Raw genomic sequence first — 16,161 nt, 5'->3', positions numbered from 1 at the left:
TGTGTAAATTGCCTCTAGTTTTGTATATATTCTGTGTACTTTATGTGTTGTGTAAATACTGTGTAAAAATAAACTGTACATATTAAACTTTTCGCGTATTTTTCGTCATCGGCGGCCCGATTGCCTACAAAAGTGGTCAACTTCGAACCGGATCTAAATGTTTAAGACACCACCAGCCGCAGTGATGAAAACGCGTAGTGCTGCGCGAAAAGAGCTGCAAGTACCAATATTACACAGTACATTTAACATGGAAGGTAACAAACAACCGTCGCTGCGTAGCAAAAGTAAGTCTCTTTCTATGTCATCCTCTATTGAGACCAGACGCAAGCGGCTTGAACTAGAGGCAGAGAAACAAAAAGCCGCTATTCAGTTGCAGCTCATCGAGAAACAATTACAGGCGGACTTAGCCGAGCTAGATGAAGAGAATAGTAGGCAACAGTCATATGCGGGCTCTATTAGCGATGTCAAGGACTGGCTCGACACACACGAACCACCGCAACAGGAACTACATGAGGAGCAGCAAGACCACACTAATGGTAATAACTCGGTCAAGCTGCGCCAACCGGCGTTTGTCGCCCATACTCCTGTCGGTAATAAGTCGTCCCCGAGCACACATGAACATGAAAACGTAGCCGCCGCCTCTGTAAGTAACATAGAGCAACAAAATGACCGCCAGTCGGCGGTAGTCACTACTGACAGTGTCGCGATACTAGCGAGCGCTATCAAAGACTTAGCCGTTGCCTCTGCTAATAATAAACCGAATGCAAGCCTACTTAGCAGAATTAGCACTTCGCGAGACCTGCCTGTGTTCTCCGGAGACCCGATGGAGTGGCTACAGTTTAAACAGGCGTACACGCAGTCAACAGAGGTATGCGATTTCAGCCCGGCTGAGAACATGTGGAGGCTAAGGAAGTGTCTACATGGTGCTGCAAAAGATGCTGTGTCAGCTCTTTTAATTAGTGCTTCCTCGCCCGACAAGGTCATCGCGACATTGGAGCTACAATTTGGTAATGCTGACACTATTTTATTCAAATTGATGAACGATATAAAGAAACTTCGCCCAGTATCGCCCGAGTATCACAGTGATATCGTTGCATTTTCCGTGAAAATACAAAACTTTACAGAAGCGATACGCGCAGTTGGCCGCGAAGTATATATGCATGATGTGACTATTTCATCAATCGTACTGTCTAAACTTCCACCAGTGCTGATTTCTAAGTGGTCTGATTATAGTTTTGTACAGATAAAGGCAGGCATAATACCGCGATTGGAGATATTATCTGAATTTCTTAGCCTAGAGGCGGAGAAGATATCGGCCACAGCGAACGCTAGTTTAATGTGCACTATGAATACGCAACACAACAATAAAAATGTCACTCGGGCGCAAGCTGTACTAGTACAAGCGGACAGCCAGATGAACCGCAGTATTGCTCATGTAAACTGTCAGTATTGTAAGATGTCTGCACATGAACTGACCGAGTGTAAGAAGTTTAAGAAGGCGTTGCGTAAGGATCGCTGGCGGTATGTTAAACGCTCTAATGTTTGCTTTAAGTGTTTGAAAGCTCGTCACGAGGCCGAATCCTGCTCGGCTCCCGTATGTGATACAGATAACTGCGGCGGCGAACATCATCGGTTGCTTCATTTTGTTGGCCGCAACAGCGCTGATCCACCGAGCACGGACTCGGCCGCAACTTCGACGTCGCCGCCGCCTACAGCGCCTACAGCGGCTACTACACCTACCGTAGAGATCGTAAACCACGTAAAAGCGACGGACACTAAAGTGTATTTGAAGGTAGTGCCAATTAAAGTTCACGGTCCTAATGGCGTTTTCAGTGTGAACGCATTCATCGACGACGGATCTTCGGTAACGATGGTTAGCCGCGAGCTCGCCGCCCGCGCCGGGTTGCGCGGGCGCCCTCAATCTATGTTCGTCAGTGGTGCGTGGAAAGGTGACGACTCAGTGCATGACACTACAGTGTATAATGTCGATATATCAAGTGAAAATGATGAAGTGTTTAGTATTAAGGCTCGTGGTGTAACAGATTTGGATTTGCCAGAACAAAATGTATCCCATATTAACCTAGACAAGTATTCTCACCTTAGAGCACTAAAAAATAAGTTGTCTCAAAATGTTGATATGAAGCCCGAAGTTTTGATAGGGCAAGATAATTGTCATTTATTTATTCCTTTAGAGGTATGTGTAGGTAAACGTTATGAGCCGTTAGCTACCCGAACACCCCTAGGTTGGTCCGTGCATGGCCCAGTGCGGGTTCCGCGCGTTGAAAGCTCAGCCATGCAAGCACACACGACGCTGCTCTTGTCCGGCGCACCTGTGGTCGAATCTGAACTCGGCCTCCGCGAGTTGCACGAGGTGGTGAGGCGCTCTTTTAGTATAGAGGCCATGGGTGTAACAGGTAAGCCAAGGCAGAACAGTGACGACGTGTCCGCTCAAACAAAGCTCGAGGAAACTGCGACTCTCATTAACGGTAGGTGGCAAGTAGGATTACCTTGGAAGGACGACAACTGCAAATTACCTGAAAGCTTTCCTATGGCTTTCAAAAGGCTACAAGGTGTAGAACGAAAAATGGCTGCAAATGAAGAGTTCGCTCAAAGGTATCGCGAGCGCGTTAGCCATTTACTTGATAATGACTTTGCTAGGGAAGTGGAGGAGCCGCAGCCGACGCCAAAGACCTGGTACCTTCCTCATTTTGGGGTGGATAACCCAAACAAAAAGAAGCTCAGACTCGTGTTTGACGCGGCCGCTGAATGTGAAGGTATGTCACTTAATGATCACCTACTTACAGGGCCAGATTTACTTTCATCTCTGTTCGGAATAATGGTTCGATTTCGTGAGAACAGAGTGGGAGTGACTGGAGACATAAAGGATATGTTTTTAAGGGTAAAGATAAGACCTGAAGACCAAGATGCATTGCGTTTTCTATGGAGAGGTACGCCTAATGAGCCCGTGAAAACATATTCTATGACTTCACTCATTTTTGGCGCCAATTGCGCACCTTTCATTGCGCAATTCATAAAAAATAAAAATGCGCTACGGTTTGAATCAACACATCCTTCAGCCGTCGCTGCTATTTGTGAGCAGCACTATATGGATGACTACATACAAAGTCTACCGGATGAATCTACCGCGATTGATATGGTGAAGGATATAATTAATATTCACAAAGAGGGTGGGTTCGAAATTCGGAATTTCACGAGCAATAACTTGGATGTGTTGAAAAGTGTGCCTACCGAGGCTTTAGGCGATGCTGCTGTAAAATTCAAAATAGGTCAGCAATATGAAGGCGAACGAACACTCGGGCTCATTTGGTACCCAGGGACGGACGAACTAGGTTTCGACGTGTCGTTGAAGCGTGTGCCACTTGATATATTGAAAGGTGAGCAAAGACCAACTAAAAGGCTAATGTTGAAAGTCATTATGTCAATATTCGACGTGTTTGGCTTTTTGGCTCCTTTTACCATTCAAGGCAAGATAATGCTGCAAGATACGTGGAAATCGCATGTCGGCTGGGATGACACCATTCCTGACGCCACATTTGATAAGTGGAGAAAGTGGCTCGAGCTGCTGCAGGTAATAAATCAAATTCGAGTACCCAGATGTTATCACCAGGCAGCGACAACAGGCAGCGTAGCATTGCTACGAGAGCCACCATCCATTACAAACGCTGCACCATCTCCACTGACGGGCGTCAGCGCAAGTGCTGCTGCAACAAGGTGTGAGTATAATAATCTGCAGTTGCATACGTTTTGTGATGCGTCAACAAAAGCAATGGCTGCCGTGTCATACTGGCGATGGAAGGACAAGTTTGGAAACACCTGTGTAGCGTTAGTGGCTAGCAAATGTAGAGTTTGTCCAGTCAAACCATTGACAGTGCCCAGATGTGAGTTACAAAGTGCTCTTTTAGCTGCCAGATTAGCAGATACACTGTTAAAAGAGCACAAACTCAAAGCAACGCGTAGATACTTTTGGAGTGATGCCACTACCGTGTTGCACTGGATAAAAAATGACACACGCAATTACAAGACTTTTGTTGCGAATAGATTGGGTGAAATCGACGAGCTTACGCGTGCATCAGAGTGGAGGTACGTACCTACTAAATTAAATATTGCCGACACAGCTACACGTGAGGTCTACGATGAATCCATTTTTCAAAACGAATGGTTCAACGGTCCTACATTTTTGTACGGTGAAGAATCTACATGGCCGCAAGACTTAGTGGAACGAGATGTAAATGTTTCAAATCTAGAACGCGTAACATTGGTCCATGAAACTACTCAACACTCGTCTCTTCTGGATCCTCATCGTTTTTCGTCTTGGTTGCGGCTTAAGAGAGCTACTGCAGCGGTTCTTAAGTTTGTAAACAGGTGTAAAAAACGTACAAGTGAAGAGGACTGCGAGACAATGGAACGAGCGGAGCGTCTTATATTGAAACAAGCCCAGCGAGAGTCTTTTGGCCAAGAGATTGCAGCAATAAAATCAGGTAAGTGTATAGAACGCAGTAGCAGAATACGTACCTTATCACCATTTTTAGACGAGTTCGACGTGCTACGATGTGGTGGCCGAATTGACGCCGCACTAGATGTTGCACATGATGTAAAAAGACCAGTCATCCTTGACGGTAAGCATCACGTAGCGCGACTATTAGCTAAACATTACCATGAAAAGGCTGCTCACGATCAACAGGAGACTGTAGTAAATAATCTCAAGCAGAGATACTGGATAGTGCAGCTGAGGTCTACTGTTAAGTTTGTAGCTTCACGCTGCATGATATGCAGACTGAGGAAAGCCAAACCTGAAGTTCCCAGGATGGGGGACTTACCAGCTGCGCGTATGGCTCACCATCAGAGGCCGTTTACATACAGCGGATGTGATCTGTTTGGCCCGATGGAGGTGACAGTAGGAAGACACCGCGAAAACAGGTTTGGTGTACTTTTTACTTGTCTGACGGTAAGAGCCGTCCATATAGAAATAGTTCATACTCTGACAACGGATTCTATGATAATGGCACTTCGGCGGATGGCGGCACGAAGAGGTTGGCCGCGATATTTATATTCCGATAACGGTACTAACCTGCGGGGCGCTGATTCGGAATTGAAGAAAGCTGTTCAGGAACTAGATGATGAAGTCTTGAAAAGAGAAGCTGCGAACGAAGGAATCCAGTGGTCGTTTATTCCACCCGCTAGTCCCCATTGGGGTGGGGCATGGGAACGTCTGGTGCGTAGTGTAAAGACTTCACTAAAGGTAATTTTAAAAGAAAGAGCGCCCAAAGATGAAACTTTGAGCACTCTTATAGCCGAGGTAGAAAACATAGTGAACTGTAGACCCTTAACTCACGTATCTGTTGAACCTGGAAGTGATGAGGCTTTGACGCCAAATCATTTCCTCCTCGGTACGTCGTCCAGCTTACCTGTATTAGGTTGTTTTAATGATAACGACTTACATCTCCGGAAGCAATGGCGCAAGTCACAGCTTCTAGCAGATATGTTTTGGCAGCGTTGGGTCAGAGAGTACTTGCCGGTTTTGATACCACGACAAAAATGGAACCAGGAACAGAGGCCTCTGCAGGTAGGTGACCTGGTGCTGATAGTGGACCCTGGAGCTCGCCGAAACGTGTGGTTAAAAGGTGTGGTAAGTCAAGTATTCCCGGGAGCAGATGGTCGGGTGCGCATGGTTGAGCTGAAGACTAAATCGGGAACGTTGAGGCGTTCGGCAACACGCGTTGCGAGAATCCCAATAGTAAATGAGTGCTGAGCCAGCACTGGGGTGGGGAATGTAGGCGACGGACCTATACCAACCTCCGTGCTGCGCGCGTGCTGGCCGGTAAGAATGCCGCGGCCAGCGCGCGTCTTTTGTTTTTGTAAATATTTTTTCACTGTGAGTTTCTCTATGCGAATGGTAGCAACTAATGTTTTGTGTTTTGCACATCGTTTGAATTTAAATGTGTAAATTGCCTCTAGTTTTGTATATATTCTGTGTACTTTATGTGTTGTGTAAATACTGTGTAAAAATAAACTGTACATATTAAACTTTTCGCGTATTTTTCGTCATCGGCGGCCCGATTGCCTACATCTGTGTCTTTCGGAAGTTGTTAATAAAATAAAGTAGAAATGCCCATTTTCCTCACTTGGGAGCAAAGTACGGTAACTAATAACATTACATTGCATTTTTATAGCTCAATTTGTCCCTAAAGTGCGAGGAAGTGCGTGCAGTGAATAAACAAGTACTTTAAAGGTAAGTGGGTAGCACAGACTACTTAACAGACGCCGTATCATGAAGTATTTACCTACATATTATAAAGAGTCGTACTGCCGTATTCGAACTTCAAGATATTCACAAGAGAAGACAGGTACTAGATCCATTCTAGATACGTTATAGTTTAGATATCAACTAGTTCTCTTTTGCAGCGCAATTCGGGCAACCAATGTCACTTTTACGTTAGATAGAGTAAGATCTATTAGATGTGAATGGGATCTCTAAGTCATATCCTGTGGAAATCGTTCAAGAGTATCCCCAGAATCGCGCAAATGTCAAATATGACAGGTTAGATCTTAAACATATATCGTTATCGTATCTTGGTGATGTCTAATAGATGTCTATTTCAAAATCCGATTCGGGCCCGTAGTCACGACGTATAAAATAATAATTCAGCATATACTTAGGGCATACTAAAAATTCCCGGACTGGTCACTTAGAAAACATAAGTTTTCTCATATATCAGAATCCAGAAGCTTTCAGTACGGCCCACGTATACGTCCCACTGCTGGGCACAGGCCTCCTCTCATGCGCGAAAGTGCTTGGGCTATGGTCCCCACGCTGGACCATAGCAGGGGACTACACTACACATTAATCCCCTTATTCATAAACGCGCCATAAACCTCAATTAGCTAATAATCGTTTGTCCTTATCTGTCATTTTGACTTATGTATTTGTAAGAAAGGGATAAAACATAATTTAACTAAATCATAACGTAAAGTTTTATGAACAAGGGGGTTAACCTTTGAATTTCTTCGCAGATGAGACGTATGCAGGTTTCCTCACGATGTATTCCTTCACCGAAATGCTAGTGGTAAATATCAAATACAAATGTTTTTTTTTGTGACACACTCTTTTATTGCCGACTGTACTCATTCTCATTTAATCTTAGTTAAGTTGCTCAAATCGTAGTATTTGACATGTAATACCTCGTGCTCTTTGTAAACGCTTCATGCGGTGTCTGTGTTGTGTAGTCTGTGGATTGAAATAACAAAATGCAATTTTTCTAAAAATAATATCACTATTCTTCTTCCTTGCGTTATTCTGGCATTTTGCCACGGCTCATGGGAGCCTGGGGTCCGCTTGGCAACTAATCCCATGTTTGACGTAGGCACTAGTTTTACGAAAGCGATTGCCATCTGACCTTCCAACCCAGAGGGGAAACTAGGCCTTATTGGGCTTAGTCCGGTTTCCTCAAGATGTAACAATAATATCACTAATTTTAACATAAGAAACCAAGTCAACATATCACTAATATGTGATTGTATAGGTAATCTTTATGTTGGGTGTCCGAATAAAGGCGTGTTCGCACGCGCCGCGGGGGGCTGGCTAAACGCGAGGGTGTGTAATCCGCCTTATAACACGAATGTGCAAAATGGATGCGGCAATTGGACATTTAATGCAAATATTTACTTACAGTTTTTTTGTGACCAATTTTACTTACACCTAACCTAACTGTAAGCAGGTATATATTATATACACCTTAATTTTAATTTCATGTTTCAAGGGATTCACTACATATGAAATAGTAAAGATATGTGACGTTCCACGGCAAAGGATACTTTATGGCTGGCGCTTACGTCGCATAGCGCCGCTATAATATTGGAGCGGCGTTAATAATAGCGTAAGCGCCAACCGCCATGGTATCCTTTGCCGTGGAACGTCACATATCTTTACTATTTCATATCTAGTGAATCTCTAATTCATTTCCCGAATCGAGCCATTATTTACAATTGCCGCATCCACCTCCTTCGCCCATCCGAGCCCTATTAAGCCCTATTAGTATAAGTTAATAGGCTTACACAAATCAGTGGCTCTCGTGGGACGGGCGAGTCTATTGTGATGACATCACGGATGAGTCTATTATAATGAACTATAGTGAAAACAAACGTTTTTTCACATCACCTATTCAGAAAAGGGCGTTTTCTTCTCAGCTAGGAGTGATCGAAGTGGCGTGTACTTTGTCTGTTCTAGGGCACTATTTTTGTTTATAACACTTAAAGATAAAGATAAAGATAAAAAAAAATAGTTTATTCAAGTAGGCATATTACAATGCGCTTATGAACGTCAAATAAACCTTTACCGGCTCCAACCGTACACCTCTGCCCCGAGAAGATTTAAATCCCCCCTCAATTGGAGGAGGGTACCCCAATATGGGACCGGCAACAAACTTTAAACACAAACGGGTCTACCGCGATATAATTTCATTATTTTTACCTTAAATTCGAACGTTCACATCACATCACACACCAGTCAGTGGGTCAGCAGGCTTTCCGTGACCACATCTGGTGCAACTCAGCTGAAACGTCGGAATTTAAGGTAAAATTATATTCATACAATTATTTCCACATAGGTGATGCGAAAAGCAGCATGTGTCACATAGCAATAGTTATTTGTACAACAAGAGATCAAAGTTTGATATTTCTTCGAGTGCTTATTTTGAGTCCCGTGCAAGCGAAATATTCTATAATAGATTCACGAGCGTAGCGAGTGAATCTAATTTAGAATCTTGAGCGTAGTAAGGGATTCAAAAGCGCACGAGATGTAAATAACTTTGATCTCGTGTAGTACACAACATTTTTCACCCTAAGCAGTGAGAACATACCTATAGGGACAGAAATAATAGAACCCAAGTATATCGAACTTGTATTAGACCCCGCATGTTGAAATGACATTTGACTATAAAGGTCACTTGAATGACTCACTCAGTGAGCAAAATGCGATTTTGCTCACTCATTTTGTCTCGCTCAGTGAGCAAAATGCGATTTTGCTCACTGTGTGAGAAAAAATGACTCAGTGACCAAAATCGCATTTTGCTCACTGTTTTTAAGAAGCAAAGTACCTTTGTTCGAGCTGCTGAGGTGAAAAATTATTTTCCACCTTGGGCACACTTGAGTCCCTCACTACACTACTTTAGAATCCTTCGCTTCGTCCAAGATGTAATGACATGTATGGTCACGCCGTAAATATCTCATTTTGCTCCCTTGTGAGACAAATCTACTACTTATTGTAGTTATTTGTTGGTGAAATATTCACAAGTCGGGCTTACGGCCTACTGCGAAAATTCCTTTTAAAATCCCACTCAAAGGACAAACGGCGCGATTCGGGAAATAAATTAGAGATTCACTAGATATGAAATAGTAAAGATATGTGCCGTTCCACGGCAAAAGGTACCTTATGACGGTTGTTGCTTGCGCTATTATTAACGCCGCTGCAATATTATTGCGGCCGCCATAAGGTACCTTTTGCCGTGGCACGTCACATATCTTTACTATTTCATATCTAGGAATCTCTAATTCAATTCCCGAATCGCTCCGAAAATCCTATTCACCCAGTATATAAATTTAAAAAATGTATGTATCTTGAGAAGATATTCATTTGATATCTCAACGAGATATACTTCACATAATGACAAATCATCTTCCCATTATATTGTAACATTTAACGTCAAAATAATTATCCCACTCCCAAAGGGTGTTAATGCTAAACCAATTTTGATGCAACTCAAGCCAGTGAACAGGAAAGATGGACAATAGGGTTCCCATCCATTGGCGTGGAATGTCCACGCGACCCTTATTACCCTATTTGCCCTACCCTACCCTATTTTGCACAATTTGGGTACAATGATGTAAGCGTATAAATGATTAATTCAAAAGGGATGTTTTGGTTAAGGGTTGTTAATCTGTATTGATTAGAGATTAATGTGTTAACGAATAAGTATTGCGATACAGCGAGGAAATGCTGCCAGCATCTACGGCACCATTCCGCAGGGGGATAGTTTGTAATTATTTATTTTTAGATCATCATCATCATCTCAGCCATAAGACGTCCACTGCTGAACATAGGCCTCCCCCTTGGACCTCCATACGTGCCGGTTGGAAGCGACCCGCATCCAGCGTCTTCCGGCGGCCTTAACAAGGTCGTCTGTCCATCTTGTGGGTGGACGACTGGACGTCCTACGCTGCGCTTGCTTGCTTATTTTTAGATAAGTTTTATTTATTTTTACACGACTGCCCAAACAAAAAGAGTGTATTGTGTTCAGCGTTCATGTTTGTATGTATGCGAGTTTCTTTATTCCACCATAACTTCTGAATGCCTTAACCGATTTAGATGTATGATATGTCATTAGAATCCTTACGTCATCCCGGGTGACATAGGCTATATGACGTCATTATAAAAACAATATGGCGGACGTAATACACAATATTGCGTGACGTTTAGAAAAAAAAATCTTGCAAACCTATCGAGTGGGGTCTCAAAATCAGGCGCGGATCCAGCCCTCAAAAAAGGTTGTGGTCACAGCCACTCCAAAATCGGCCAAATGCGAGTCGATGGTACCTGATGATTCCCCGACCAATAAACTCGCAGAGGGATCGCAAGCGATTTATTTCAGTCTATACACACTTAGAGCCACTTGCACCATCCCACTAACCCGGGGTTAAACCATTAAGACGAAACAGGAGCTGAGTTTTAAATATTTTAGGTAAATATACCCGTCTCGCTAACGGAAGCGGCTCCTAAAACTAGTGCGATAAGGACTAAGAATAAGGACAAGGAGAAAAATCCTGTGTGAAAATCTCAAAAATCGAGGTTTTGTACTCGACTGTTTCCTCCTCCAAAACTTAACCAATCGTAACTGGAAATCTAAATGATTATGAAATAATCTGTGTCAGACCGCTTTGCTTTTTTGGCTAATTGATATCAGGGCCCAGTTTTATAAAGTTACAAGTTACAAGTTTACAGGCGTTTACTGGCAACACTTGCTCCGTTTTTTACAATTTGCGTTTTATAAAAGTACTGTGTTACAATTTTACAGGTTACAGGTACAAGTGCCTGTAGCTCAACCATAGACGAAAATACGGGAGTTTTATCCTCTTGGGGTTCAATGTCCTAATACAAATTACCTCCAATGAAATTTAAATCTTAATTAAATGGAATAGAGTTTCTTTTATTTCGTTTCGTTCGATTTTAAAACAAAACAAATTCAACTCTATTTTCTAATACCGTTGATTCAAATTGGATTGCCAATTTTCCTTGTATGGTGGGCCGCTAGAGGTTAAAGTTTTAAACTCATAATCGAACAAGCGTTTTATAAAAATATTGTAAATTACAAGTGTAGATTGGTACACTTGTAACAAAAACTTACATACGTCTTGAGTCCTGTAACAGCACAACAGCAGTTACTTGTAGACTCGTTTTCTGAGAGATTTTAAACTTTACTCTTTATTGTTAAGCACCAACGCCAACGATTGTGCCAGGGCATGCATACTTTTCCATGCACTGACCTTATCAGTTTTTGTTAATGTATCTGAAATATATAGTAAATAGGAAATAAAGTGACAATATGTTTGATATTGATTTTATTGACGATTTGTTTTATTTTATCTACTAGGAAATGGAAAGGGATTATTGCCGATATTTGTCGTTGATTTATTAGCATTCGTCTCTTTATTTAAGTATAGTGCATTCACATTATGGTAAAGTGTACTATTCATAATTTTCGATACACACCGTATTTATCTTTGAGCCGCTACCGAAACGATACATTTTAATGTAAGAATGTGAAAGAGTACTTATTTACATGTTATTTACTTATTACGTAAATATTTCATTAAATCTAACTTAATCTGAATCTGAAAACGGCCCAAAAAGTATATCCTTGGCATGGAACGCCGCTCTCAACCACTCGATTTTTCCTTCATTTCTGGCCATTTTTCCAGTAATTAATATTTTACAGCAAACAAAAACACATAATTTAGTAGAGAACCGAGTATCTATGACACACGTTTTTTTTAAAATAGTGATGTCCTTCACACCTGTAGATTTCACATGTAATCGAGATTGACCGTGGTTCTTTACAACTGTAATTATTTATGTGTATTTATAAAACACCTGTAGCCGTTCACAGTGCATTACAGGTGCCTGTAGCCTGTACTTTTGTAACCTGTAACTTGTAACTTTATAAAACTGGGCCCAGTTTTGAATACTACGCCTCTCATTGCGGCATAGTCAATTAGGCCATTTTGGCTATTTTTGAAGAGCTCTAGCGCCTTAAAAAACAAAAATATCACAAAAACCAAAACGGTCCGACACAGATATTTACAATATTAATCTGTGTTGAAAAAATTATTGCTCTAGCATTATAACCACGGAGGTAGGAAACAGTCGAGTACGTTTGTATGGAGAAATGACCACTCCTGTTGGCTCTCTGTCAAATTGTACTGGTAACCATTGTATCTCCAGGTTTATCCGGTTAACCCCGGGTTAGTGTGATGATGCAAGTGGTGGCACTTAGATAAGATAACTACGCTAAAAAACTCCTTCGGCTGTAAATTAAAAGCTGGGAATAAGCCGGAAATAATTGCCCCTGTTAGTAAATAATCTATATTCTTGCAAATAATTAGGGCTCTGTATTCAGCTGGGGTACCTACCCTAATGATTCTCCGACCAATTTTTAGCAGATTGTCTATTCGCGTTGTAACGTTTCGCCGAAAATGGTTTCGTAGGGTCAATTATTCGTAGAAGTAACTTTTGGTCGACTAACTTTTGATAGACTCTAGATTCACATATCATTCAGTTCGCTTCTGTGTAAATTAGCAGACCAATATAGACCTGCGCCCTGAAACTCATATGACAGTCAATTAAAAGCCGGAATTATTTTAAGAAATTGTACAAAAAATTCTGAATGTTTAAATTTAAGACTCAATAAGTTAACAATTTCAAAAATTGCTGTTTATTCTGTATCACTAATAATTTGAGCTGATACTCGTACAAATACAGCAAGGAGTTCTATTTCACTAAGTACCTAGCAGGGGTCGTACAAAAAGTGCGGATGACGTCAAACCACTTATAGGATGATTTCAAATAGTATTTTTGATTTTCATAAACAATTATCACTTATCATTTATCAACCTCTTTATTAAACGATATCGCCACTTGAAATGAGTAAGTACTTTTTTGACTGACACATTGTCGATCAGATGAACAATAAATTGACTTCGTTATTGTTTAGCTATTGTATCTTCACGATTATATTTAGCCAAAATTTATATTTACTAATGTATAAGAAAACGCTCTAAAATGTCATCTTTACTCGAATATTGTAGCAATTTTCCGTTTTTGGAGGTACGTGACAAACACGTATACTGCTCTTGCTGTAATCAAGATATACCAACGAAGGTAAGCCATATTAAAAGACATTTATTCGTGAAATTTATTTTATTCACTACATCACCCTACCACCTGTATTATTAATTCCATGGATTTATTTACGATTATTTTGTTACTTCATTAATACTACTTTGTTACTACATGTCACACGGAAGTTTAAATACAAACTCAAACATCATCCTGTGTGCAAGATTACGTCATTTTTACGTCATCCGCACTTTTTGTCCGACCCCTGGTACCTAGGTACTGTTTTGTTACTGTACGGCAATTTTGACGTTCATCAAACGATAATTCTACGTAAGTAAATCTGCGTATCGATCAACTGACTACTCTGCGTACACCTAATGAAATTCTGCCAAAGCGTCTGCGATACAAAAATCGGCGTAATTCTACTCGGGGAATCAATAGGGCACCCTATTAGGGTTGTGGGCATGCCCACCGTGCCCACAACGGTGGATCCGCGCCTGCTCAAAATGAAGAGCTTTGAAAGGCGATTTAAAATATATATGCAACATACGCGCTTAAATCTTATTTTGGTTAAATAAGGATTTACAAAATGTGCTAAGATAAATAAATTCTTCTATCTTATTTAGTGAGCTATTAAATAAAAAGGTATTTACCGCTGATCATAAAAATATATACAAATCATCCATATGACTTGTATAGGTATATTTTTATAAAGTAATTTTAGGAACTAAATCGCCCTATTGAAATCTAAACGTGTGAACTTCGATTTAAGCGATAGGGTTTGAATAATACTAAATGAGTCGGGCATAGCACGACATACGTGGCGCGCTGCACGTGGTCCAAAACCAGGCGCCTTCGACCTTCTCATACTAAAAGAGTCGGGCGTAGCCCGACGTTGTGACACGTTTTACACTTACCAATGCCGGGCGCCTTCGGCGCCCTCATACTCAAAGCGTCGGGTGTAGCCCGACGTACGTGGCGCGCTGTACGCTTACCAAACCCGGGCGCCGTCGGCGTCCTCATACTCAAAGCAGCCCGACGTTCGTGGCGCGCTGTATGCGTTCCAAAACTGAAAGAGTCGGGCGTAGCCTGACGTACGTCACACGCTGTAGGTACTCAAAGCGTCGGGCTTAGCCCGACGTATATGGCGCGCTGTACGCGTTCCAAAGTCGTGGCGCCCTCATACTAAGAGAGTTGGGCGTAGCCCGACGTACGTGACATGCTGTACGCTTACCATATCCGGGTGCCTTTGGCGCCCTCATACTTAAATCGTGGGGCTTAGCCCGACGTATGTGGCGCGATGCACGCGTTCCAAAGTCGGGCGCCTTCGGCGCCCTCGTACAAAAAGAGTCGGGCATAGCCAGTGTTTAAATGCGAAGCCCGTAGATCGAACTCCGCGTAAAGCCGAAGGCCCGGAGCGTCCGACAGGTACGCGCTTTCTACAATTTCTCCTAGTATCATAATTGAGAAGTCGCAATTCCACGCAAGGTTGAGGACCGAGCTGCGGGAGGTTAGTACTCGCGGAACTTGGTCAGATATTTGAAGAAACTGCAGGAATTGCCAGAATCCCTAGCCCTTCAACTTACGCGGAGGTCGGTCTTCAGCTTATGTATTTTAACACATGTACCTACAGTGGTTTTGTGTTTCACCGCTAACGTCCCGCAGCTTAGCCTTCAGCCTCGCGTAGAAACTCGCTTCTCTTGGACGCTTTGGGTGTTCGGCCCTACGCAGAGCTCGGCATTCAGCCATCTAGTCTGTCAGGACTACCTACTTTTATTTGGAAGTTCATCATTTGAATGTAGGTAGGTACCAGTGGTGGCGCGTCCATAAAAGCCGATTCCCACCAGCTTGCCTGTTTTTGGACGTTTGAGCAGAGTTGTAAAGGAAATATGTAAGCCTAATTAGCCCCGGCTTGCCTATGGATATGTTTGACGCGCCGCCACTGGCAGGTACTAACATTTAAAGATATAAGCGTCGAATAGGCCGTTTTACATACAGTCTGTCATTATTGATCTTTGAATTGGTGCTATTTTGCCAAAGGCCATGTGTGCGTCGTCGTGCTGAAGTTGCGACGAAGATAATTGGATCAAAAACTTTTTTAGTGACAGTTAAAATTATGAGTCTTTATTGTGGACCTTCAAACCCTCATGGCCATTATAATTCAAAATTCCACTTCTTTTTAAGAAGTTAAGAAGCTATATTTAATATCAAATATCAAATGTCCCAAATTGTGAACACATTCACATATTATCCACAGAAAAGACGCCCGTAATAAGTGTGTCTCTGCCTTTAGAAGGTCCCAGTCCTAGGAGCTAATACCTATCCACATAAAAAGAACTTTGTTGACAAACTAAATGGCCGGGGGAAATCCTTATAAATGGTAGTTTTACTTAGTTTTTTCACTAAAATGTTTAAAATAAAATAAATTAATTAAAAAATTAAAAACACGACTGCTGCATTTTAAATCGAACTGAAAAGCTAAAAATAATGTTAATATGTTAGTCACATAATTTTATGAATCTAAATTGGAATGTAAATATACACTCACGGTCATTCACAGTAAGTACAAAGGGCTATGTACATTAATGACCGTGACTGTAGGTATACGTGTACATTTAGTTTCAATTGCAGTCGGGGGACCTTTTGATTGAGATGCACTTAGGTACATCAAGGTCCCCCGACTGTAATTGAAATTAAATGTACACGTACCTACAGTCACGGACATAAATGTACATAGCCCTTTGTACTTACTG

General features: G+C 41.9%; 1 protein-coding gene across 1 annotated transcript; it reads left to right on the top strand.

Moving 5' to 3' along the window:
- Positions 1 to 3,096: 3,096 nt before the first annotated feature.
- LOC134676757 (uncharacterized) lies at positions 3,097 to 5,770 on the top strand. Its single transcript, XM_063535142.1, has one exon. The coding sequence runs from the start codon at positions 3,107 to 3,109 to the stop codon at positions 5,768 to 5,770; it is 2,664 nt and encodes an 887-aa protein (XP_063391212.1). The 5' UTR covers positions 3,097 to 3,106.
- The last annotated feature ends 10,391 nt before the right edge of the window (positions 5,771 to 16,161 follow it).

The sequence above is a fragment of the Cydia fagiglandana genome, chromosome 25, assembly GCF_963556715.1.
Source record: "Cydia fagiglandana chromosome 25, ilCydFagi1.1, whole genome shotgun sequence".
Lineage (NCBI taxonomy): Eukaryota > Metazoa > Arthropoda > Insecta > Lepidoptera > Tortricidae > Cydia > Cydia fagiglandana.
Note: the sequence above shows the minus strand (reverse complement) of the source record. Positions and strands in the feature narration are given on the sequence as shown.